This window comes from Phlebotomus argentipes, unplaced genomic scaffold (genome assembly GCF_947086385.1).
Source record: "Phlebotomus argentipes unplaced genomic scaffold, Phlebotomus argentipes genome assembly scaffold_4, whole genome shotgun sequence".
Lineage (NCBI taxonomy): Eukaryota > Metazoa > Arthropoda > Insecta > Diptera > Psychodidae > Phlebotomus > Phlebotomus argentipes.
The window spans coordinates 8,260,545-8,282,232 of NW_026776174.1; the positions used below are offsets into that span (position 1 = coordinate 8,260,545).

General features: G+C 42.3%; 3 protein-coding genes across 4 annotated transcripts in view; 2 read left to right on the plus strand and 1 right to left on the minus strand.

Moving 5' to 3' along the window:
- The window catches only part of LOC132258409 (uncharacterized), a 97,174-nt gene extending 85,930 nt beyond the window's left edge, over positions 1 to 11,244 (plus strand). The window contains exons 23-34 of the mRNA XM_059755734.1: positions 575 to 680; positions 1,140 to 1,237; positions 2,092 to 2,244; positions 2,970 to 3,102; positions 3,434 to 3,648; positions 3,721 to 3,786; positions 4,412 to 4,615; positions 9,370 to 9,396; positions 9,466 to 9,519; positions 9,607 to 9,700; positions 10,131 to 10,234; positions 10,384 to 11,244. Of these exons, the coding sequence (XP_059611717.1) occupies positions 575 to 680; positions 1,140 to 1,237; positions 2,092 to 2,244; positions 2,970 to 3,102; positions 3,434 to 3,648; positions 3,721 to 3,786; positions 4,412 to 4,615; positions 9,370 to 9,396; positions 9,466 to 9,519; positions 9,607 to 9,700; positions 10,131 to 10,234; positions 10,384 to 10,536 (1,407 nt within the window). The 3' untranslated portion in view covers positions 10,537 to 11,244. The remainder of the gene's footprint in view (positions 1 to 574; positions 681 to 1,139; positions 1,238 to 2,091; positions 2,245 to 2,969; positions 3,103 to 3,433; positions 3,649 to 3,720; positions 3,787 to 4,411; positions 4,616 to 9,369; positions 9,397 to 9,465; positions 9,520 to 9,606; positions 9,701 to 10,130; positions 10,235 to 10,383) is intronic.
- A 563-nt stretch (positions 11,245 to 11,807) lies between these two features.
- Positions 11,808 to 15,645, plus strand: LOC132257388 (3'-5' ssDNA/RNA exonuclease TatD). Its single transcript, XM_059754256.1, has 6 exons — positions 11,808 to 12,009; positions 12,128 to 12,196; positions 12,342 to 12,690; positions 12,750 to 12,861; positions 14,296 to 14,465; positions 14,537 to 15,645. The coding sequence occupies exons 1-6, from the start codon at positions 11,952 to 11,954 to the stop codon at positions 14,676 to 14,678; spliced, it is 900 nt and encodes a 299-aa protein (XP_059610239.1). The 5' UTR covers positions 11,808 to 11,951; the 3' UTR covers positions 14,679 to 15,645.
- Position 15,646: 1 nt separating this feature from the next.
- Positions 15,647 to 21,610, minus strand: LOC132257387 (AT-rich interactive domain-containing protein 4B). 2 transcript variants are annotated; one of them, XM_059754254.1, is made up of 5 exons: positions 21,436 to 21,610; positions 20,870 to 21,297; positions 16,464 to 20,821; positions 16,169 to 16,393; positions 15,647 to 16,099 (listed from the first exon to the last, which is right to left on the minus strand). In XM_059754254.1, exons 1-5 carry the CDS (start codon positions 21,439 to 21,441, stop codon positions 15,924 to 15,926), a joined length of 5,193 nt encoding a protein of 1,730 aa, XP_059610237.1. In that variant the 5' UTR covers positions 21,442 to 21,610; the 3' UTR covers positions 15,647 to 15,923. The 2 variants fall into 2 exon arrangements, with proteins under 2 accessions (XP_059610237.1, XP_059610238.1); XM_059754255.1 differs by having other exon boundaries at positions 15,648 to 16,099; positions 16,464 to 20,806.
- Positions 21,611 to 21,688: the final 78 nt, after the last annotated feature.

Genomic DNA, 21,688 nt, shown 5'->3' on the forward strand with positions numbered 1-21,688 from the left:
TTAAGCATCGCATGGCGAGAATGAGAGCTATTTCACCACCCCCAAATTTCGTTCGTTTGAGGGATTTATCAAAAATTTTATCATTTGCACTTGAGGACTCAAGAGCACACCCTGAGGGTGCTCTGTCACGCAAGACATATGAAGTTTCTTGAACTGTTCTTATCTGACGGCGTTGGAAACTTTACCACTGTCTCCAACGACAAATGACACTGATTTTATTGAAATATTAAACTCAGGCGAGCAGAAAACCCTCTCAAGTGACTCCTCCTCAATGATTTAGAATGACGAGGGATTTAATTGCGCGAGAGAAAAGATCAATTGTTAATTGGCAATTCAAGTTAAAATGGCGAGGGTTGAGTGTTTATGACACTCCCACCCTTCAGCCAGCTTCCTCATCATATATCAATGGAATTTATTATTTGATATTGGATCAAACACGAGGCTATCGTGTATCTGATATTCTATACAAAATCATAGAGTCACTCCCTCCCCCGTATTGAATTATGCTACATAATACCATTTAGACGTGCTCTCTCTAAATCATTTTTGTTGTATCAAAATAATGCTGAAACAGGGCGATAGGGGTGACAAAGGCGACCGGGGACTAACGACAACGCTGAAAAGTGATCAATTTCCAACGGGTATCATCGAAGGCCCACCTGGTCCGCCAGGACCACCAGGTAAATTGTTGAAATGGAGTACAAAGAGACTCGGAACAGAGCGTCAAATTCAAACCATACATGCAAATAAAGTGCATGAACTGACAGGCAAATGTATTTACGTTTTGAATTACATTCGCACAAAAGGACTCTGTTCCAGTTGTGATTTCTTATTGACCCAAAACCGTCTGATTTGAATAACGTGTTTGAAGAAATCGACAAAAAGTTTGCAATATATCTTTTGCTGCAAGCTTTAATTACAATTTGCAAATTTAACACATTAGATAATCAACAATATAAGACGGATTAAAGACAAAGTTCAGAGGCGAAAAGCTAGCAATATAATTCCTTTCTCTAAGTGAGCTTCCGGCATTTAATTTGGTCTCGATGTTCCGTGACTTTTTGAGCTCCCTCTTCTGCTCTCCGCATTAACTTTGCGTGGATTCACACGAAAAATAATTCCAATGTTACCACCCACAGGACCACAGGGACCGCCTGGTGAGCGTGGCGAAGTGGGACCCTCGGGACCGGCTGGTCCACAAGGTGAAAAGGGACCCCGTGGAAAGCGCGGAAAGCGGGTAGAGATTTTACAAATTTAATTCCATCCACCATGTGTATACTTTGACAAATCTCCTGCATATCGTTTCCCTTTTGCGTCTCCTAAAGCACTAACGTCATTGTGCACAAACACACAACATTATTTAGGATGTTTTGCTTCGTTTACGATTATGAATTGTTAATTTACATGTCGTGATTCAGATGCACTTATTTGTCATAATATAATTTGCATGCTAATTCCAAGTCTTCACACATTGCACTCAAGCCCACATCAAATGGCAAAGTTTCAACATAATGCATCCTCGAATGGGGGCTTTGGGGCTTTCCTCGTGCACGCATTTGCATATAGGGATGGATTTCCATGTGTGAATGATACTGCAATTGGGTGGTGATGGTATTGTTTACAGTGGATGCCATAGACCTCGGAAGAATAGCATTTTAATCGACTTGTTGCACAAAATCACCCACAATTCAACACTTTCAAGAACTCTCCTGTACTAATGCTCTCCGCCTTTTACACTATTTCTGATGCCCTCTCTCATCCATCCATCTCTTGAAAAATTAAATGGAAAATCTCAACCTCATGATTTCCCGAGAATTTCACTCTTCAACCACATAATACTCATTCTATGGCGTAGCAGGAGTGAAAATTATGGTGAAAGTCGCTCAATTGAAAATTACTTCCACTGTACAATCAATTTATTTTTCCTGAGAAAAACTTCAATGTGCGAGAAAACTTGTCATTATCGTTGATATTTTCTTTTCATTTCCAACACCATTCACAAAACTCCTTTTTACATCCTCTCTCTCACTCTTGCTCCTCGTGGATTTTCCTCTGGAAAATTACTAAAATGTGATGAAATGAAATTTCCAGCTGAAATGCTTTATTCAAGAGGGCGAAAAATATGTTAATTATTCAGAAGCGGAAAATTCGACGAAAATTTCCTCCAGCAAGTCAATTTCCTCCATGAAAAACAACACAAGAGGGATGGAGCATCATGTTTTATGTTCCACTGAAAACTGCACCGTACACAATTGACAAAAAATATGGGACAAGTGAAAAACCACCCACACACAATAAGCGAGTGTAAATTTTACGAGCTTATCCAGAGATTTTTTTTTTGTTGTTGTGCAAAATCAACACAAATTATTTAGTAATGTAGCAATGAATTAACTGGTTTTCTTGTATGTTATTTAATTTCGCTTCCATTTGTGGCAGTGCCAAAAGTTTTGCAATAAAATATTCAAATAATAGTTGATTGAGTAACTTGATGAATAAAACTTCAACCGTTGTAAATGTGAACAAGTGTCACAAATTGTAAAACTTTTAGATCTAATTGCAAAACCATCAAGAAAAACATGTTTTGCAGAATTTATGACACAGCCAAGTAGGTACACAGCAAATTGTAGATATTGTGAAAAAAAGCCTTAAAAGCTTCTGTGAGTTCAATACACAATTGCAAACACAGTACACCCCCACCAACACGTAGAAATGCAAATAAAAACTGTCGAAATAAGCTTTTTTAATGTAAGTATTTGCAATTATTATTAACATATTATGATTTGTTCACGATATTTTATTTCTGTTGCAATAAAGTTGTGAAAGTGTATAAATAGCGCTCAATTTTGTATGAATTTTTTTTATCTAAATAATCACCCTAAATATGATATCGCAACAAGGAAAATTGAAGTATTAATTAAATCCTTTTGTCACCGCGACCTTTCGGGCATCACTGATAAATTGTGATGCAGTTGGGTCCATTCAAAGACGATTCAGACTACGATGATACGACTGTAGTCAGAGGACCGCCCGGTCCGCCAGGAGATCCAGGAACACCCGGAAAGGATGGGGAACATGGTCTGAAGGGTGATGCAGGAGAACCCGGTGAGTCGCAACACATTTTACACACCGCGAAGTTATGTATCCCTATTAATAAAATTAAGCATTTCCACTCGTGAAAGTTGTGCAGGAAATGCAAAGAAGAGATTAAGATTCATTTGCATTTTATGTGAAATGAAATTGTTGTTTCTTTCTACCATTGAAAACTTGGTAAATTTTACTCATTTCATACCAACAATAGAATACATAGTTGCCATGGTGAGGCAATAAGGTGTTCTATTAACTAAAAGTATACAATAATTAAAATTTCTTCTGCTTTATTTAAAGTTTGCATAATGAAATTTTCCCATCAATTATCTTCTTGTTTCGTTCCAAGGTGAGCCCGGATCTTTGGGTCCTCGAGGTCTAGACGGTTTACCAGGTGAGCCAGGAATCGAGGGACCGCCCGGTCTTCCCGGCTACCAAGGTCCACCAGGCGAGAAGGGCGACCGAGGTGATATTGGCCCACCAGGCCTCATGGGACCGCCTGGCCTGCCCGGGCCTCCCGGCTATCCAGGCTCTAAAGGCGACAAGGGGGATCGCGGAGACTCCGTAAGTGCCGGAACTCTATTACGCAATTATGCAAATTCACCCACCTTCGACTTTGCTTATCTTTTCATGCAGTATCGGAAGATGAGACGTCGTCAGGACGATGGAATGGCAGACGCGCCGCACACCCCAATAGAATATGTGAGTTTCAGCAGTGTTTCAATTACCAATTCCTTGCCTCGAGTCTTTTCGAACAAGGACTTTTACTATGCGAGTGAGGTTAGTGGGTAGATTTTAAAAGGCATCTCGCATTATAATTCTCATCTTCCTCCTTATACACAATTAAAATAGACATTATTCAATGAGGTGCCCCGAGGATGGGGCATTTGGGGTGTGAGTAAAATTTTGAAACTTTCCCATGTATTGCCGTATGTTTCCCAGCTACACAGCACATTGGGATTGTGCGGAGGCGAAGGGAAAAAGAGCAAGTAGAGAGAAACTTCCTCCAGTCTTCCCTCAGTCCCACACCATTGGCGGCTGGTGGGCGGTGTGGCAGTGAAAGTATGAGAGAAATGCAGTTTCGCAAAGCAAATAAGATGAAACAAGAGTTTCTACAACTTGCTCTAGCGGTTGTTAGGGCTTTTGGTCTTGATGCCTCTCATTCTTCTCATTTCACATCCTCGACCTCGTCGGGGTTGCGATATTCCAAACAGAGTGTTATATAATTTAAGTGGGAGAGTGAAAACTCTCGAGGTGTGTACACTACAACTTGCAAGTCTGACATCTCTTAGGGAAAATTAAGTAACACTATATTCCCTCCCCGCAGATTATCGGACCCGCTGGTCCGCCGGGACCTGCAGGAGTTCCCGGCCGAGTTGGTCCACAGGGTGAGCGAGGCCTGGACGGCAGGAAGGGCGACCGAGGCGAGAAGGGCCACAAGGGCGATTCCGGACCCATGGGACTGCCAGGCCCAATGGGCTTCCGAGGGGATTCCGGCCCCATAGGCCCCGTGGGTAGACCCGGCCAAACGGTAAGACGAACCAATTCACACCCTCATTCTCCCACATTGCGAAACCCTTAAGCCCGATTTACAGCTTACATAATACAGAAATTGCTCATTAACCCTCAACTAATCTTATAGGTGTGGAATTATGACTAATAAAGTAAATAAAATACTGACGTGGAGTCGACGAGGGTACATGTCGATAATCACCCAGGAAGGGAGTTATCATTTAAATTACTGTACATCACATTAAGGTTTATTTATTCACGAGGATTAGAGACATTGTAAAAAGCTGTAAGATTAAGTCATTGGAGATTAGGACCGCGAAGGTAACAAAATGTACATGATAACCAACAGCAATTCCCAGATATTCGTCCGTTAACTATAGTGAGATGAGATGACAGGATAGACAAGATGAGAAGAGGAAGACAAAGGTACTCTAATTAAGATAATATTCGTAATCAAAGAATTGTTGTATTTTGCCCACAAGAAATATGGGGGGATGAAAGGTATCATAAATTATATTGAAGTCAATGTTGAAAAAAAAAACACTAGGGAGCGACAAATAAATTTTAACGGAAAGTGTATAGAGAGAGGACAAAAATTTGCATTTAAAACGAATAACAAGGTGGTATAAAAACTAATTAAATAAAGCATATCTGTATGAAAATAAATAATAAAACACAGAATTGTAATAAGAATATTTTTGGATAGTAAATTACGGATTTAAAATTTTAAATTTTGAACATAACATGGATGTAAAGTGTCTGAAATTGTATTAATTAATACAAAACAATTTTTTATACAAAATTAACATTTTACGCTGTGGGACAGGACAAAAAGGCAGTCGAAACTGTTTCAGCATTGTTACGTGGAGTGCCTCTTTTAGACATTCATCCACTGACGGCATTCGTGAATGAAAATTGGTGGTGAAAAAAAAAAACAAATTACATACTATTTATGTGTGTGAGTTTTAAAATGTGTCAACAGGAATGTAATTTGTAAATTATAGTGGAGAGTCTCGATTAATTAACACGCCTGAAAATTGCTCACTCAGTTGCTCAAATGAAGAGAGGTGTAAATAAAAGTTTTTCATAGATAAATTTTACAGATTAGGATGATTTCACATTTATTATTCGATACTTCATTTGCATTCTGAATATAGAAAAGTACTAAATTATGGTATTGTGAACATGTTTTTACTGATTTACTCTCCTCTTTGCACTTATAATAAAATCTCTTAAATGTTTCCAATATTTTTGACGTAAAATCTATAACAACCCAAATAAAAAAAATACTTTCATCAAATAAAAGTCATTAAAATAATAAATTGCATTAATTTCCAAGTAATTCTTTCATGAATTTCAATTAGTACCTTTAATGAGCTTTTCCATGTGGCTTTTTAATTAATAAATACTTTTTACACGCACATGCATTTAATTATTTGAACGAAACACTGACCGAACGGCCAACTATGGAATTCATAGAATTATTTCTGCCTCATTATCATAAATATTTTCTCTATGACGAAATGTATATTTTTCGGTGGTATTTCGCCTATTTAAAAGAGGAATCTTTATCATTCTACTGCAGTATTTTGATGCATAACACAGTGACGATAAAAAATTCAGTGGCAGATATAATTCAATTATGTACGATGAAGTGCAAATATACCAAAATAATGATGTACATAATGTAATTTTAAATAGACATTACTAGCATAAGTGTAGATATATGGGCCAGAAATTAATCAAATATTTATATTTCATTTCCCAATGTTTGTCCTCCCACAACAAATCCCCATCAATTCTCACACCTTCTCCCTCTATCTCTCTCATCCTCTCAATCTCGCTATCACATTCCCATGCCACCGACAACTGTGGGGATATCACATAGAATTACGTACTGATAATGTAACAATATCATATGACAACTACACATTAATAATATCAGAAGTGAGATGGCGAATCTTTTTCCTCATAACGCCACTCTAGAGTAGGAATTCTCAAGAATCGCATGACTTTGTGCCTGGAAATTCCCCATGAAGAATCAATAACTTATAATCAGTTCAGTGTCTTTCAAAAGAAATTTGCAAAATATTGAAACCAGACAAAGTCAGAGCACTTGAGAATCTTTGCTTATGGATGGCGACGTGCATTTCATATGTGATTTAAATATAAAAAAATACATATGTGAAAAAATCTACATTTAATGCAAATTTGATCTGGAAAGTTGCTCGAGAAGCACGTGCCGCCCAAAATGCAACATTTGTGCCAGAAGGTATAACAAACTAATGAGCATTTTTGCATTTCCCATGATCGCATACTGAATCCATATCCTCTTTATTCTTCCACATTCAATAATCAAAAAAAGGCAGTTTGCTGAGTAAATAGTATACAGTTTAAATTTATTCTATATGTTATAAGCAAATTAAATTATTAATCATAAAATACACATTTCCTATCATTAATACAGCTAAACAAGCATTATTCTGGGTGTTAACGATGTTACGGTTTAAATTTGTGGATTCTAGATTATTTCCCATGTCCAAAACTGAACAAACTATTAACATTGCAAAGCAATAACGCAGCACCAATAGTTCATTGTATTGGGGGGGGGGAGGAATCGGTCAATAAAATTTTCAACGAAACATGAAATATTCACATTATGTTCATTAAAAGGCAACTAATATGACCTAAATATATTCGTTAATACCCAAATAAGAGTGGTAATATAATTTTGCATATTTCATGACAATGGAATTTGCTAAAATAATTTCATATAGTGCTTGTACATGATCTTAATATTGCATTTGACATCATATGTGGAATCTAATCAATATTCAAATATAATTGAGCAACTTTCACAACATCTCTCTCACTTTCCCTCTATTTGTAATCTCTAACAACAACAATATATTTTTATGCCTATCTTTTGCATTTTATATCGTAAACTATACTCTCCCATTCGAACTTATTAATGTCATTTCTATCTGAACATGATCTTTGTGCTACACTTTATAAGAGAACAAAAGACAAGGTGATGAGCAGTAAAGGCGATTGATGAACAATTACAATAATATTATGCAAAGATGGATAAGAGTGGAAAAAAAATGATAAGGAATGTTGAGAAATTATTTACTTTGTAAGAAATATAAGATATTTACAATTCAAGGTGACAATGAAGTGGACGCAATCTTCAGTGATTTCAGTAAATACAGTGTTTGACAAAGATAATTTAATGCCCCGATGGAATTGCAAAATGGAATGAATAATGATGGAGAAAAATGAGAAGTAAATCAAAATGCATGTCATTAAGATGAAAAATAAAGGGAAAGTAATGTTTGCTCTTTCAATTTATGACAATATTTTGCATTTAACTAAATTATTAAACACATTTCCACTCTTAATTTCCGCCTTCCATTAATTTTCCACCTTTCCCCGTCTGGTGTACTCCCCCTTTCACCCCCTTCCCAAGGGACGATGAGAGTGGCTCCGAAAGAGGAAAAAGTTACCGGAGATACCGAAGAGTGGGTGCGATTCTGCAAGTGTACAGGATGATGGGGGGGGAGGTTAATTGATTTGATATTGTAAATTTATTTCAGCTCGCTTTCTTATTAAATTCCACTGTTCTCAATATTCATTATTCCACTTTTCACCTCCCACCCCAGCACACACTTCCCTCCACATTTCCGTGTTCTGTGTGAAATTTCCGCTGCTGCCTTTTACAGAGAACGGCCCACCCTTCCCTCTGCTGGCACAGAACAGGTACACCTCCGCAGCATTACATGTAATTATTCACTCACACTATAAATACTCACGCAACAGCCCTCCGTCATATTCACAGTGAAGGTGAAATTTGTTGGGAGAGGAGACGTTTGGGGATGGAGCAAATTTCCACCGACAAGAATACGGAACAAGGAATAAATAAGCAACAATTTTCCTCCCATTTCTCCGCTTTTTTTTGATCTCGCTGATAGTCTTGGTTGCGTCCTTTCCATCATAATAATAGATGATGATGATGATGAAGATAGAGAACTTCAACTTTTGCAATGTTTTTTTTTGCGACGAGAAAATTATATATATACACACCATAAGAAGACCCTAAACTTGAAAGTGAATTTGCAAAAATTTGTTGAACTTTCAATTAAAATTTGCCTGTTATTCATCACGGAGTATCATCTCGAAATTACGTCCCCTTTGACTTACTTCTGGGTCAGCGACTTTAGCCGTAATTTTTTGCTCAATTTGCATGCAGTGAAATGGAAGGATGGTGGCAAAGAGCGAGTAAAAGACATAGACAAGAGATAGTGGGAAAATTTAAAAATGCTTGCAGCACATTGCCCCAATTATGGCCTCCATGGTCGCCACTCTTCCACTCCATTCTCCCGCCTTTCTATCCCCGAAAGCTTTTTAATTTGCATGTTTTGTTATTGTTTGTTAATTAACAGTTCCTCCCGCGTCAGAACCCACACTCCTCAGCTGCACAAGCTGAAGCTGAGGCACGATAGAATCAACAGAATGTTTCATTGAAACTTTTCACAACAATCTTTTATGCACATTTTTGTTGAAGCTCCCCTTCTGACGCTCACTCTCTCTCTCTTTCTCTTTTTTTTTGTTGTCTCCTCAAAACACTTTTGTCGTCACTCTCGGTTGAAAATTGTCCTGCGACGAAACCCATTGGCGATGCTGGAATTCTCTATCATGCTCATCTTTCGCCCCCTTTTTTCCACAATCAACACACTCACTTGACATAAAATTTGACGCGATACATTGGAAAAGGGTCCACCCGGTCTGGATGGCATGAAGGTGAGTGCTGAAGGAATTGAATTTCACACGTTTTGAGACACAAATTGACTCTCCATCTCTGTCCAACAGGGCGCCCAGGGGGAGACGGGGTCCAAAGGTGAACGAGGCGATCCGGGATTGCCGGTAAATTGATCAATTAAACCACCTTTAATTTGATCGTCTGTCGACATCATGAAGCATTCAACTTTCATACCCTTCCACCCCCCACAGGGCACAGACGGGATTCCGGGCCACGAGGGACCACGTGGGGAGCGTGGCATTAAAGGGGAACCCGGGCCATCCGGCAAGAGAGGCCGAAAAGGAGGTGAGAGAAAGCTAATTTTCAGCAGCTCGTCAAATTGATTCAATTTATTTTAAGTCTCAACACTCGCCGTCTATGCGATACCTTGTCTAATGCACAGACGAGGCACCGGGGAAAAAAGTATAAATAAAATTTAGGGATCAGGAGAGGGAGTTCGATTTAATTGACGAAGAATTGGATTAAAAATCAGAGGATTAACGACTACACGGGTGGATCGTGGTGTGATTTAACATGGGATTAATTTAATGGATGATAATCCCAATTCGGAAAAATTAAATACCAGTTCTTGTTGTATATTTGTTTTCGGCTCTGTACCAACATTAAATACTTATGACAGACGAATTAGGGGTTGGTTTTCATACCATACAAGCAAAATGAAGAAGATAAAAATGTATTTTAAAATGCTTTTGCGCTTCCTAAACTCCTCTTTCAGATCGAGGGGACAAAGGCGACCAAGGCGTTCCGGGACTAGACGCGCCGTGTCCTCTGGGCACGGATGGACTACCTCTGCCAGGATGTGGCTGGCGCCCACCGAAGGTAAACCTCCCCAAAGTACTCTCAATCCCACACACCCCCACACATACACACATTAGAATCGCGGTAGAGGCTCTGTTGACACCCCAAAGTCCCGTAGTGACTAATCCCAGACACACCTGACCGTACTAACGCCTCATTAACACAATCAGGAGACATTCGTTCCACCACCACCACACAAAGACTACCTCCCAGACATCACTGGACCCGACCCTGAGGCGGACTACGACCCTGAGGAGGAGGACCCGGGCGGACCCGAGGAGGAGTACGACGACTATCAGGAGAACTTACACCAAATGGACTGAAGACGACGGCAGGCGGTCGCACAAGAGGCTAACAATTCTCACCTTTATTCTCACCGAGGCACGACAGTCGAGGCGTAGATGCTGGGCATGGAAAAAAGTGTGCTGGACGGGGGAGGAGCGCCCCGAATTAGCGTGGATAAACTTAACAGGGATAATTTAACACTCAAGTAAACAGCCATTAACCCAAATTCCAAATAGGATGTGGCGCAATTCCGTGAATCTCCGGCACACGCCAGTGCTACCAATAACCACTCCTATACATATTCAATGTAATTCTTCTTGCAGGGAAACGCCATTGATGATTATTGAATGCCACAAGAAAATGAGATTTCTGCTTGTTAGATATTAGCTCGTAGAACCAATTCATCACTAAGATAAGAGAGTATTTTGTTTGTTTTTTTTTATATATTAGAGCAATTCATCTCCAGATTTTGTTGTAGTGAGAGAAAAATAATGTTTTGTAAAGTGAGACTGCATTTAGTGTTTCTTCCCCCTCCCCCATCTTCCCTGTCAGTTCCTATCCTTTGTCAGATTTTCACTATTTTTTATAAAGCACTATTTATGGTAAATAAAGAGGTCTTTTTAAATCTATAAATACAGGAAATAAAAATGTCAGCTATTTTTTAAATGGTCTAGTGTGTAAAATTGATACAATTGTTGCTATAGTTCTAGTTGTATTCTATACAATAAAATGTGTCACCAGAAAAATTAATGACTTTTATTACGTTAAATGTTTTTTGTGTTAAATCAGGAAGAGGATAAATGAATAAAATTGTTATTATTACTGAATCAAATTGACTTTGTATTTGAATTTTGGGAATTTTGAATGTGTCAGTGTGTCTCTGCTAAGCTGTGAGCTCAGTTGGTTGTATTCCTCAATAGCGTTGTCTTCGCAATTTAGTGAAGATCACATTGTCTCTTTGTTGGCTTCAGCGCTGGGGAATGCGCGTGAATCCCCATAAAATCTCTTCATTGGAATGCAGTGGAATTCTCGTGGACTTAATGAGATTTCAAAACAGGCTTCTTTTGCATTTCATATTTCTTGCATGCATGGATACCTCAAGGAAACTACAAACCCATTGTAGAAATCTCTATACCTTTATCGAGTACTGCTGAGGTCTAAATCAATGGAATCAATGCAATTCAATGCATAAAGTTATGTGAGAATGAAATAAAGAGATGAGCAATGGTGGGATAAATCCGTCGCTTCTGTGGAATTTTCCATTGAGACCTCTCAAGTCAACTCGCGTGTGACTTTTCGTCGGTTCGTGGTGGTTCGTGGGCAGCGCTCAATCGTCAAAACACAATTAAATCCCCTTCATTCGAACGAAAGTGGCCAGAGGAGGAGTATAGTTTTAACAAACATTTTACGTGGTGCCTTATAAAGTGCATTAACAATTACCCCAGTGCTTAGCATGGCAGATGAGAAGAGTTTTGACCATCTCTACGAGAATCTTATTCTAATAGACGGAGGTAAGGCGGCCGTGGCCAGCAATGCCCTGAGATCTGGACATTCCGCTGGTCTCTCTGGACAGGGGGGCGCCTTTGGGGATGTCAGTGCATGACTCACGCGATTTTTCCTCCATTGCAGCGGCGAATCTCGTGCACAAGAAGTTCACCCGGGACCAGGAGTCTGTGATCCAGAGGGCGAAAGATGCAGGTGAGCCTGAGCGTGAGTGTGTGCGTGATTTTGACACATTTCCCTCGCCACACACCAAGTGGACCACGCACGATGCGATCAGGGGCTATTTTTAGACGCCCCGTCGAGGCCACACTGACGCCCCGTATCTCATTGTCTCTGTCAGGAGTCCAGAAGATCATGGTGCCGGGCTCATCGGTGAAGAGCAGTAAGGAGGCACTGAGACTGTCGCGAATCTACCCAGGGATTGTCTACTCCACGGCCGGAATTCATCCGCACGACTCCAAGTCCGTGCAGGAGGAGCTGGACTCGTGGCTGGAGTTCAGCTCCATCGCCCAGGCGCCCGAGTGCGTGGCCATCGGGCCCTGCGGCCTCGACTACCAAAGAGACTTCTCCGAACCGGAGGTCCAGAAGGAGATCTTCGAGAAGCAAATCCAACTCGCCTGCGAACTCGACAAGCCGCTCCTCATCCATGAGAGATCTGCCCAAGAAGACGTCCTGGAGATACTCAAGAAGTGAGTGTGTTTCCTTTGTCGCTCGCGCGGAATCATGACAATTTCCCATCTCTCTGCAGATATCCGGAAGTGCCACAAGTAATTGTTAAAGGCTTTATGGGCACCACAGACGAAGCACTAAAGTACCTCGGCCGAGGGTTCTTCTTAGGATTAACTGGCTACTTGTGTAAGGTGAGCATGCACGACAATTGGGGAAAAAGAGATTCCGCAAAAAAGTGAAAATGCAACAGTTTCTTGCTTCTTCCCGCCTACGTTATATTAAAAATCAAACACCACTCACGCAAAAAGAGTTCAACACACCAAATGAGAGAGAAAAAAAGAGTATTAAAGCAATAAATAGTGTGCAATTTCACTTTTTATAGTTCTCAGAGCCGTTTGGTCGTTCCGCGATTTAGTAATCAGGCACGCAATCAATTTTTTTCCCTGGTCATTTCTCCCGTCCAAATGGCCACATGAAATCCACACTCCGTCAGGTGGTTTTTTTTCTCCTCCATCGTCCAGCCCTTTTCTTGGGAACAACACACCAGTGACAATCGATTGATTACAGTGTTTACTTCACGCGACGATAAAACCTCCCGCTTGCCCTTCAATGTGGTTCAATCTTACTCGTCCGTGTCGTTGAACTAAAAATCCACTTCATTCACGTGTGTGCCGTCTGTTGGGCACTTTTCCGCGTATTTTTCCATTCCTCATTCATAAATTTAGGGGGGAATTTTGATGATCTCTTTGTTTACGGTTCTTCAAAAAAAAATCACGCTTCACAGCGTCGTCCAATTAAGATGAATTATAATGTGTGTTTAACCGAAAATTTCACCAATTACCACCCAAATGGGGTGGATAATCATCACAATGGGATCACCACACGTAACATACATATTTGACTCATCAATGAATTCAATATGATCTCCAATTGACTTTCTGGGTTAAATTCAATCTCAAAAGTATATTTTTCTACCTTTCATCTAACATTTTGTCTTGCTATTTTGATAAAGAAAAAATCAACACAAATGCCACCCACAGAGCCTGCAATATTTATAAGTTCACGTGATACAGAAGAAATTCCTCCTTGTCTCATGAATTATGTAAAAAATCAAGAGTTATATCTGTTGTGAACTGTAAACACAAATTCCTCGGCATTTCAATGTATTGTCAAGGAAGACGCAAAATATGAAAATGCGTTCAAAGTCGGTAAAAATAGACATTCACACTGTGTATATTTTCTCTCCCCACAAACACATAACAGGCCAATTGAATGAATCTCAAGAGATAAAGAGTGCGCGAGCGCCAATAAAAGAAATGCGGTCTGGCAGCAATCAAGGTGTTAATTTGCATCTGCAGTACATTTTCACACACTGTAAATGTTTCATTAACACCCATTCGTTTTACTTTTAGAGACGATCATGATCTCCTACATAACATCTTACGAGATGTTTCCGATTCGATGCCCTTCCGTGGCAGTTTTTCAGCAAATTCTCACTGCCTTGTCGTGTATATATTGGAATTTTCCATGCATTAATGTTTCACTTTCAGTTTCTTCAGATTCACAAGCAATTGTATTGCATAACAGTGGGTAAAATCACTCATTTCTTTTGGCTGTATTCGCAGGACAAATCGGACACCGGTGTCCGTAAATTGCTGGAGGACGGAACTCTGTCAGTGGACAAGCTGCTGGTGGAGTCAGATTCTCCGTTTATGTATCCAAATACGAGGGCATCGAAATTGCCTCAGCACGTGAAGACTGCTATTACTGAGAGATCTTTGCTGTTTCTGCACAGGTAAAGAAGCCTTCCCAATTGGAATTCCTACTCGAAAATATCTCTGATTGTACTCAAATTGCCTTTCACAGATACTGTACTTTTCAACGCAACGAACCATGTAGTTTGCCGGCAATCGTGGAAATGATTGCGGCCTTCATGAAGAAGACACCCGAAGAGGTGGCTCTGGCCACTGCCTTCAATGCCCTGAAGCTCTTCGGACTGTCACAGTAGATAAGCTCTTTGAAATTCTTGCTTCCAAGAATCCCAAACTCCATCGTCTTTTCTACATCATTTTATCAAGTTCCCGGCGAACTGATGGGGAATATCTTCCAAAATGATACGCTCTATACAATGGCAATTATTTACTCCCTATTTATTCTCTTATCACCAAAATTATATTCACTTATTATCCCCCCCAATATAAGTTGTATCTCCTATTCAATTGCAATTGATCAGAATATTCTTGCCTGGGTGTTGAAATGTGTCTTATTTTAGGGAAAAAAATGATACTATATTAGTTGATAGTAGTTTTTATAATCACGATTTATCAGTACAAAATTGCTTCCACACTATTTTTCCAACATCATATAGTTGACAAAATATAACATTTGCACTTGTTATGTGTTAATGAAGAGAACAAGTTTAAAATATGCTATAATAATCTCAAGTTGACGAATGAGGCCTTATTCAGTCAGGATCTTCCTTAATAAAAAAAACCAACGTGACTTTCCCATTTTATCTATCTAAGGCTAGGAAAAGCGCAGCTATGTGAGAAATATTTTTTACTTCTACAAATTCTTATATGTTCTATCAAAAATGTATCGCAAAGGGAAATTCGCCCTACTGAAAATGCCTTTAAGTGTTAGTGAAAGAGAGAACGCGTGAAATGTTGATTGAAGTTATGTGTAGAATTTTATATGTATAATCAAACTTTTTATATTGAGATATGAAGCAAAAAAAAGGAAAACTATTCATGGAAAAAAAATTGCGACTGAAAATGTGTAAAATATATTTCTGTAAATATATTTTGTAATAATCAGATTTCTTACTGTATTATTTCAATATAGGAAAATGCAATTTATTTACAATATATTGATGTGATATTTTGTGAATGAGAAATCTGTTTGGCCAGACAGACTAATATTATATCAAAGTGCCATTATAATTATTAGAAATATATTTTCGGAAAGCACAACGACGCCAGTTTTATTACTTTACTTCGATTTGTCTCTTTGCAAAAGAACCAAAATCTCCACTGAAACTCTCTCTGAAATTTACTACTAATATAACCTTTATTCTCACTGATTTCGTATCGAAACTTTACAGTAAAAGGTTAAAAAAAAATAAGTCATTACATAAAAGAGGATTCAAAAGCAAAATACAACTTCCAATGCTTACAAAAATCATAAACTAAAGTCAAATGATGTTACTCACTATGTAGAGGAATTCCATCTTGTATGTACAATTCAAAGACGCTCAAGTTGCCGCCGCCTTTTGTTGATTCTTCTTGTTCTCCCTCTCGCGCCTCCTCAGCTTCTTTCGCCGCCTGTCGATACTCGCCAACTCCGCCTTAATCTGATTGTACGTCTTGCGCAACTCCTGAATCTTCTTCTTCAATATCGCAATGCGCTGACCACTATTCAGTGCTGGATCTGCAGAGACAACAGAAGCATTGGTCAATTGGACATCCTATCAAATCATCTCAGCCCATATTCACTCACCCAATTGGACGAGGAAGTTGTACTGGCATGGCTTGGGAGATCTCCTCACGTGAGTCCTGTGAGTGCTGCTCGGATCAGAATTGTCTTCACTGTCCGATCCATTTGTTGCTGATGTTGCTGTTCTCCTTGTGGGAGGTTTTCGCCTCTTGGGCAGCGTCGTCACCTCAGATTCCGACGACTTTCTCAATCTCTTGCGCTTCTTCTGAACACCAGACTCTTCAGTGCCTGAAAGAGAAATGTCTTTTATCATCTATTCTCCTCGCCAACAATAAAAACACCAAAGCAAATAACTCACGGTCATCGGGACTAATGGAGTCTCTTGGAGAGCTGTTGGGTGTTCTCTGAGGCTCCACCTTCACCTCAGTCGTCTCAATATCCATTGGCACCGGCTTGATGTCCGCTGTGATGGGATGCGGATTGTGGAGTCTCTTGGCACTCTCACCAGCCTCACGGAGATGTCCACTGGCCACCGGACTGCACGGAATGGTCTCTTCGCAGAGCAGCAAGGAGAAAGACTCGCTAATCTGACCACCCTCCGGAACAGCCTCCTTCTTTTCCGTGAAGAAATCATCGAATGACTCCTTGCACGTGAGATCAGGCTTTGTATCCTCACTCGAAGGCGACTTCATCACGGCCAGAGGATCCTTCTCAGACTGAGTTTGTGGAATTTTCGTTGCACTTGCTGGATTCTCAGGAGACTTAATCCCATAGAGTGATTCCTGAAATTTCGTGGCGAAGGACAGACTCTCCTCCTTCAGTGTAATACTATCCACCTTGAGAGGAGGCACCGTGAGACTCTTCTCGGGCTTGGCCGGCTGCGGCGCCTCTTTCTTCTCCACCTCCTTCGACTGCACCGCCTCTGAACTGTGTGACTCATCCTCAATCACCAGTCTCTGCTCCGAATCCGTGCTGTCCGACGAATCTTCAGTGAAGCGATTGAGAGTTGAGGACTTCTGTATGGCTGACTCAAGCTTCTGAATCGTCTCGCAGAGATCATTGTTCTTCGGAGGCATGTCCGGATCCGCCTTTCCAGCGTCAGCACACGGCAATACTGCTTGTGTCTTCACCTTCACTTCCACCTCCTTCTTCACCACCATCGGTGGAATCTCAAACTTCACCGGAGGCGGAACTGGAGGCGTTGGAACTTCAACCTTTGCGGCATTTTGCGTAGGATCCGGTGATTTGATAGTGGCTGGAGCTGGCGATAATTGAGACTCTTCCGTCTTCACCTCACCTCCTGCTGATGGCTGTGTACTTAGGGATTTCATGAGTATCTTATCAGCAATGGAAGGTCCCTCAATCTTCAGTGGTTTCTCAATATCAAACGGAGATTCCGAGGCGAGGAACATCTTCTTAGCTGTCTCGAGATCTTTCGTCGCATCAATTTTCATCTTGTCATCTTCAGTGCCCTTGAACACATCCTTGATGCTGCCCCCGAATTGACACGGAGCGTCGAGAACATTTGTGAAGGAATTGACAAAAGCCGGACTCTTGAAGCTCTCAACAGGACGCTTCACGTCGGCGGAGATCTTCAAAAACTTGTCATCCGTGAAGATGGGCAGTTTGGAAGTCGATTGCTCCTGAGCTGAAGACATTGTTGGCATCTCTGGCGAACTGCTACTCAGTGTGTTGGCCAAATTGAAGCTTGGGCTCTTCCTGAGAGCATCAAAGGGATCCGATGACAATCCCTGAACGGTGGTTACTGGTGGCTGAGATGTTGTTTGCTTCACATTGGGAATTGGGATCAAGTGGACAGGAATGAGAGCATCTAGATTCTCATCCTTCTTCAGTGGCTTCACTTTCTCAACTTCCACCGCCTTTGTTGGCGTCTTCTTGGCCTTCTTCGCAGCTGGACCTGCCGGTTTAGCTTCTGTGTCCTCGGGCGGCTGACGAGCCTTCTTGCCCTTCTTCTCCGGAGGAGCTGGAGGAGTGGTTTCCGCTGCAGCAGTTGCCGGTGTGGCCATCTTCCTAGCACCTCCACCAGTGGCACTTTCAAATTCAAAAGGTTCTGGCTCCTTGAACTCATAAATATCTCCCTCAGCTGGCGCTTCCTTTGTCGGCGGCTCCTTTTTATCCTGAGCAGGAGTTTTCGTCGTTTTCGGTGTTGTCTGAGCCTTGGTTTTCTCACCAACAGCCTTCTTCTCTGCCCTCGGCGTCGGAGTCTTTTCCCCTTTAGCTGTTGTCTTCTTCGTCGGAGTTTCCGCCTTTGCTGCCTTCTCTTCCTTCTTCTTCTCCGCAAGACTCCCCTTGAAACCCTGCATCTTCCCCGTCAATGCCTTTGTCTCCATCTTCTCCACACTCACCGCCACTTTAGTTACATTCTTATCACTCAACAGATCAGCCTCCTTCTTCTTCTCACTCAATGACTTCTTAGTCACCCTCTCGGCCTTCACCGGTTGCGCTTTCTCCAACTTGACAAGCTTCTCCGACGATTGCGAGTCATCATCCCCAAACGAGTCACACTCCGAAGATGTGCCAGACGTTAGCTTGCCCTTGGCCACATCGCTCTTCTGCTCACTGGAATCCGTATTGGAGTCTGACAGATCAAATAGACTTGTCTTATGATCGTGATGAGAACTGGAAGTTGGCGATTGCTCAGCTGCTTCCGGAGATGGAGACTTCATCTCCTTGAACCCCTTCAATTCCGATCTAATCTGATTGAGGTCGTAATCCCTGCCCTTTGTGGCTTCTTCATCCTCCTTCAGCGCTGCCTGGATTTCCTTCCCCACATTCCTCATGGCCACAACGGGCACAATAGCCTCCGGCAATTGTGGAACTGTTCCCGGACCAGCTTTTCCGGGAATTGTGAAGGATGTAGTGGCACGACTAGGCTTCTTCACGGGCTCATCTGAGTCTGTGTCCGATTCCGTGTGCAGTGATGAGATGTCAGTATTATTGGAAGTTCTTCTGATGTTCTGCGGCTGTCCTCGAGTTGTTCTTCGCTGCGCTGGAGTGGCTGGCGACTTTGTCCTGCTAGAGTTGGACGTTATGGAAGATGGGGTAGTTGATCTTGGCGGCTGAGAGTCGCTCCTGGAGCCTCCACGGCCTCTTTTGGCCGCAGACTTCACCGGCGGCATAGATGGTGGCTTATCCACAGTCGGAGTGCTCTTTGTCGTTGCACTCTTTGTACGTTTCTGCTTATTCGTGAGATTCTCCACGATTCTGTCCTTAGGAACCCACTCATCATACCGTGTATTCCAGCCTGTGTAGTGCACCAGGAAGATAGGATTGCCATTCTGTGTGGACTTCTCAATTACCTTCGCCTCATACGTCACGGTCTCCTCGTGATAGTACACGTTCAACTTGTCCCCAACTTCCACAGGAAAGTCATCGGCTGTAGTAGTTTCTGAGACCTTCTTTGCTTCCCCTTTGACTTCCTTGACATCTGCCTTGTCCGTAGCTTCAGCATCTTTCTTCTTTCGTCCACGTTTATCATCATTCTTCGCCTTGGGAGTCGCCTTCTCCTTCTTGGCGCTACTCGTGGGAGTTGTTGCGATAACTTCACTTTTCACCGGCTCTTCCTTTGCCACAGCTGCCTTTGTAGTCTTCACCAATGTCACTTCCTCCTTAACATCTCTCTCCACCTTGGCTGCCTTGCCCTTGGGTGGTGGTTTTGGCGGAGGTTCAACCTCTTCCTCCTTGGGAATTTTCTCCTCAACCTTCTCAACAACTGCAACCTTGCTCCTGGCCGTTCCACTCCCATTTCCACTGTTTGTCGACAGCTTCCTCTTCGTCTTTGTGGGCTCCGAACTGGATTCACTGTTCTCAAACTCATCTGTGGCTGTTGACGAGACAGATTTGGTCTCCTTGCCATCAACAGGCTTCGGAGACGCCACTGAGTTTGCTCTCACGAGACTTCTGCCCTTTATCCTATTTGCCCGCGGATGAGCGACCATCGTGCAGCCCAATTTCCTGTTGAACTCTTCAAAGGGTTGCAGGAACTTTTTGTACGCTTGCTTTACGAGATTAGTGATGCTTGTTGTCGCCGGGACGAATCCTAATCGCAAAGCAATGGCTTTCCACTGATTCTGACTCGTGACACGATTGTAGCCGCCCAGCTTCTGAGCAGCTCTGAACAAGCGATAGAGATCAATATCACGATTCACGATTGAGGGGCCCTTGTTCAGAGGAGTGCCTCTGTCGTCCATGTATTTGTACAATTGCGCCACAAAGTGATCTTTCTCCTCCCGAGGCTCGTCATCAGAACTGTCTGAATCGAATTCCTGATCGTAGTCACTCGAGCTGGCCGAAATGCCAAACAAAGCGTCTCTGTCCCAATGTGGCGGCAGTGTGTCGTTGTCGAGATACTCAAGAGCCGCCTGGACAGCCACGCCATCCTGATTCTTAGCTTGTTCCCGCGTGAATTGCGTGGCTTCCTTCTTGGGCACGGTGTAGTAGCGCCCATCTTTGAACGATCTCACCAGATATTCATCCTTCACGCGGATTCTGACAGTATCCTGAGCCGTGGGAGCCACCACGAGACCCGGAAACCAGTTCTCCTTCTGATTCTTCTTCTTCGTCTCAGTGCTCTCCACGCAAACCACCTTTCCTATGTGCTCCTCCTTTTCATGGGGCGCTGGCTTGGTGCTCTCCACTTCGTCCTCCTCATCCGAGCTGTCATCGTGCATTGCACGGGACCTGACAAAGTACAAACTACAGTTTAGCGTCTGGAGAGTTCTTTTTTCTACCATAACAGCTCACCTCCTTCCACGTCGACCGCCCACGACGGGATTGCCAAAGTGCTCGGGGTGGGTGAGAGGCAGCTGGTCCAGTGTCTCGCTCTCGTTGAAGTGACGCCCGCTCTTCAGACAAAGAGCACTCCGTCGAAGCGTCGTGATGTCTCCATCGTCAAAGACAACCGTGTACTGTGAGCAGTCCTGGATTTTCGTGATGGTTGCCTCTACGAACTCCCTCCTGTCAGGATGCTTCACCTCCACGGTGGCGCCCACGCGCAGATTGCCCCCTTTTATCTGGTCGTCTGACACGGTTCCGGAGCCAAGGCCTTGTTTGTACGCCACCTTGCATTTTATGTTCCTGACCACTTTGCGGACCTTCGCCTCGCAGAACGCCCCCTTGTACTTAGCGCTAACCTCCGTGCCGACAGACAAATACGGGGGATCGTCCACTTGCTGAAAAGACCAGAAAATGCGTCATAAAGAGCCCCAGAGGCACGCAAAAAACCATCCCTCGGAGAATGTTTGGGAATCTGGGACGCGCTCAGTGCCGCCTTTCTCAGCCCATTTCTCACTGTATTTCCCCATATTCACCTGCATCTTCAGGAGGAAATAACGCTCGAAACTCTGGTTATCACTTACAAACGCCACTTTTACGGCAAAAGCATCTTAATCACTGCGAAATAGAACAAGTTTACACCTGGAGAAGTGCACAAAAACTCTTCCTCGGTCAAATATGGCCGTCCGGTTGTCACTGAAGATCTCCTCGATGGGCAGCAGCGCCACCATGCGGAAAACATTACATATTTAAAATAACGACTTCTTGAACTTGAGAAACATTTTTAAT